This window comes from Microtus ochrogaster, chromosome 4, assembly GCF_000317375.1.
Source record: "Microtus ochrogaster isolate Prairie Vole_2 chromosome 4, MicOch1.0, whole genome shotgun sequence".
In the NCBI taxonomy this organism is placed as follows: Eukaryota; Metazoa; Chordata; class Mammalia; order Rodentia; family Cricetidae; genus Microtus; species Microtus ochrogaster.
This window is the reverse complement of record NC_022011.1, coordinates 85848908-85853297: the sequence shown is the minus strand read 5'-3', so window position 1 is coordinate 85853297 and position 4390 is coordinate 85848908. Positions and strand designations below refer to the sequence as shown.

The 4390-nt window shown below is 46.0% G+C and overlaps 1 protein-coding gene across 9 annotated transcripts in view; it reads right to left on the bottom strand.

Moving 5' to 3' along the window:
* Positions 1-4390, bottom strand: part of Osbpl6 (oxysterol binding protein like 6) — a 165119-nt gene that overhangs the window by 50130 nt on the left and 110599 nt on the right. For all 9 annotated transcript variants that reach the window (XM_026789317.1, XM_005346616.2, XM_026789330.1 and 6 more), the window contains 2 exons: positions 2587-2709; positions 245-298 (listed from right to left, as the gene is read on the bottom strand). In XM_026789317.1, the coding sequence (XP_026645118.1) occupies positions 245-298; positions 2587-2709 (177 nt within the window). The remainder of the gene's footprint in view (positions 1-244; positions 299-2586; positions 2710-4390) is intronic.

Genomic DNA, 4390 nt, shown 5'->3' with positions numbered 1-4390 from the left:
AAAAAAAAAAAAAAAAAAAAAAACCAGTTAACTATCCATGCGCTAGTTTGAGGGTTTTGTGCCATCTTGAGTATAAGCATAAAGCACACCTGCTCTAGAACCCGCAGAGTTGGCAGCTTGTTATAGGCACAGACACGCAGGAAGCTGGTGACTATGGCACAGAGCTTGCCCAGTCACAAGTGTTTGCTCACTTCAAGTGGGAATTCTAACTGGACCTGCAAATCGTGTCCTTGGAGCTACTTACGTCGAGTGGAGCCTTTGAGTACTTCAACAGTCCATTGTCCAGGACAAAAAAGCGCTGCAAGAACCGAACAGCCCTAGTTACTGTTTGCACTCGGAATTACACAAATATTCACAAGCCCGGGTCCCAGGGTCTTGGCATTCAGCTGCTAACGTGTTTGATGACTCTGATACTTGGACTCAGCGCATCTGGCTATAGTCAGAGGTCAGTGGGTCTGCGTTTTAGACAAATGGCTTCACACTAGGGATGGGGTCTTCTCTCCATGGTCTGTCTTCACCGGGGGAAGTCTAGGGACCTGCCGCTGAGACTTCATAAATGAACTGCATTAGAACATTATAAAAATAAGGAAAATAACCTGGAGAGATTATGGCAATTCTGTAAAAATTTCTATACTATTCTGCAGGGAAGGAGCTAAATTCTGGATTTCCCCCTGGATACTATGGAAACTTTCTAAAAATTCTCATGGCTCTTACAGGAGCCATTACACTATATCCACTACTAATAAATTACCTACAAGGCTTAAGTGACCTTGGCAATTTGCATGTATTTTCTCCTTGGCAATCTGCTTCTATATTAGTAAAAGAGATTAAATATTATTTCCAAGATACCTTAAGAATAGAAAGGGGGCTCCACCTCTAGCTGGTAGCTGATGGTTACGAGGGAAGGAGGATCACGTTTTCCTTGGGGATGAGGCTATTGGTCAACTGTTCATGTTCCAGCCAACAGCCCCAGGGAATATACATGAGCAATACTAAGAGGATCCGATGAAACAGACGTATATTAAATATATTAAGATAAAAAGGAAGCTGGTTGGTGGTGGTGCACACCTTTAACCCCAGCACTCAGGAGGCAGAGGTAGGCGGATCTCTGTGAGTTCAAGGTCAGCCTGGTCTACAAGAGCTAGTTCCAGGACAGGCTCCAAACAGAGAAAACAAAACAAAACAAACAAACATACAAAAAAAGTAAGATGTGTTGAGGTACTCTGGTGGGGGTGTGTGCTGGGGTGCTCTGGGGGCAACTGTCTGCCCTGAGGTCTGCTGACTACAGACTGAGTGAATTTGCCATTTTTAAATTGCAAACACTGAAGAACTGTTTGCTGGTTTCCTTTCTGTGGGCCATTCAGTAAAAGTAGAACAGCTCTCAGGAGCCAGCCACCCTGTCTGTGAGCCCTCTTCCATCTCCGCACATGTAGGAAACCCCTCTGTGGCTGGAATTTATTCTGCTGGAACATTTCCATGGGACGCATGAACTCATAGTTGCTGAGACAGCGGAACATCAGGTCCCCAAAGTCACCCTGCCTAGAACTCACAAAGGGCCACTGCCATCCCTGTGTTTGGGATTCTTGAAAACAGGTGCCTGCCGGAATAAAAAAGCGCCACATTAAACAAGCAGTTCGGTTGCCTATAACTGGGGCATTCAGAGGGGCTGGCGCCTAACCAAGGCTGAGCGGTATTAGGAAGAGGAGGAAAAGCACTGTGGGGTGGGTGCTCTCTCGTCTTTATGCAAATATCCAGACACACAGTCCAGAAAGACTCCAGAAAGATGGCAGTCCGCAGCCATTCCAGTCAGAATGCCAAATGGAACCTAGCAATTCATTTTTTTAAAATGGGGTTTTGGCCTGTTTTTACTAATTTTAAGTTTCTGTTAAAGAAGTTTAGCCAGGAATAACTTAAGAAAAGTCACAGGAAAGCACCAAGTAAGGCTTCTGGTGAGGAGACAGACAGGCAGCGGAAGGTCTACAAGGAATCACTGGCTGGCCAAAATTCAAGTTAGAAAACTGGAGAAGGGAGGAGGGAAGTCCTTGGTGTTGGGGTAACATTATGGGCTGGAGGGAGTTTCTGACAAGGGAAAGCTGTATTCGATGAAAACCCCTTTGACCGTCTTTCATCCTACTCTGGAGACAGGTTGGGGCGGCGTTTCTCTGTCTATTTCTTTAAGGAAGTTGCAATCCATAACCTCTGTGCTTGGAGCCAGCAGGTGGCCATTACTCAAGCGTTTGGTTAGCAAACCCATCTACTCTGAGATGAAGTTCTGCAGCAGAGCTGGTGAGTGTATGAAGCTGCTTTTGCCGTGAGAGTCCCCAAGGGGAAGGGATTCTATGGAGGAAAGGAAGAGAGCCTTCTCCTCAGTGCCACAGAATTTGTTTTCTTTTCTCCTCCTCTCCTGTCCCTCCCTTGATTCTTTCGGCTTCCCCTTCTCTCCTTACTGGGCTTTTGTTTGCTGGTTTTTGTTTGTTTTCGAGACACTGTTTCAAACTCAAAAGCTCCAGTGACCTTTGCTTCCCACCTAATAACGAGTCAGAGCTCTATGATGATGCTCTCAGCTTCAATCCGATCGGGAGTTACCTTGTGCCAGCCCTTTAAAGGCCATTTTCTTTTCTTCAGCATAAACCCCTCGTGCCTGTCTGGTTTCTGGACATTGGTCTGGCCTATTTTCAGTCCTTCTATAATTTCCCAGCTGTCAGCTTCCTGAGAAAAAAGGAAAACAAATCACTCGTGTTTCGTGCTTGATGAGACACATTTAAGGAGAGTCCTAGGCAGAAAGTCGCCTTTGATGCCGCCCTCAACTCAACAACAGGATGAGTGACATTCTGGAGCTAATTGCAGCATCAAAACAAGTCACGCACTTTCAAAGGAAGCTCCCATGAGTTTCCCAGGTAGACCTGGAGGCAGGCAGACTCCAGGAGAGGGCCACTGGGAACACTGTTTGCTTGGAAGCGGAAAGGAATTTTGATTTCCTACACTCAGAGCATTTAAATGCACTTCCCCCCTGATGATCCTGGGCCCCAGAGGGGTTTTAAAGTTAGGCATCTGATGATAAATGTTCATTCAGTGTGCAGACCAGGCTTTCTGTGCGGGAATGGAGAGGTTGCTGGGGTCCAGTGTGGAACAACCTGCTGGTACCCCTATGCAGTGCTGTGGTCCTCTTTCTCCCTACTGCAGCCCTGTGCATCAAAGTGTGCACCAAAGCTTCCCCCAACAGCGCATACCGAGAAGTCCAGGCTTCCCAAGAGGCATGTTTCCCCGGGAGCCCAGGGAGAGCACAGCTCCACGGCTAAGACCCTGGGTCCTAGATCGCTGGTAAAGCCTGTGCTTAGCGTACACAGAGGCCCTGGGCTCAGTCTCTCCAACAGCAAGAATAAGACCCAAGAATAAACAAATTTTTAAAAAGCATCTTGGTTCTAGAGTCTCACTCTTCCTGCTAGATAACAGATTAAATCAATTTCTTCCTTCATTAGACATGTTTTGTTCATATATGTTAGGAATATTTCCTAACAGAGCCTCTCGGCTGGGAAAAAGAACTCCAGTCAAACCAGATTAGACCAAATCAACAATGCCCATGTTTAATGAATGCCACACTCTAGGGTGACCGGGCATGGGGGGGCAGGCAGAGGGAGAGCACACGCAAAACCGGAAACCACATGTTCCTTCTCTGGGCAGCCACCTAAAAACCCTGTGGGAGTGGTCCTGACCCTCCCCTGGGGACGGGTCAGTGCTTGGCATGCTGAGAGTTGGAGTCTGGACCAATGCAACTCCCAGGCCAGAGGCTGGGGTGACATTCCCAACTTAATATTACAATATACGGTACTTTTTAAAAAAAGCGTTAGCATTTATAGATCAGACAATTGTTTTTTTACAACTTGAAAAATCTAAATTTGCTCCTAGCTTATAAACTCTTGGTGACACTGAGCTTCTTAAGTAAAGTGCTGGTCTTCAGTTTGCTGTGGTGGCCGCCACTCCACTCCTCTTGGCAAGCCTACTTGATTCTTACGACATCCTAGGTCTGAAAACCTCACAACCAAGTAATTGCCATGGGTCCATATGCGCTAGGTTAGTGGTTCTCAACCTGTGGGTCGCAACCCCTTTGGGGTTCACATATCAGATATCCTGTATATCAGATATTTACATTATGACTTACAATAGTAGCAAAATTATGGTTATAAAGTAGCAATGATAATAACTTTATGGTTGGTGGTCACCCCAACATGAAGAAGCGTATTAAAGGGTCACAGCGTCAGAAGGTTGAGAACTACTGGGCTAGGTGAGCACAGCCTAGCAACATTCTTACCATGCCCGATTATAGAGTTTTGTCATGGCACCCAGAACTACCATCTGTACTTTTTTTTTTTTTTTTTTTTTTTTTTTTTTT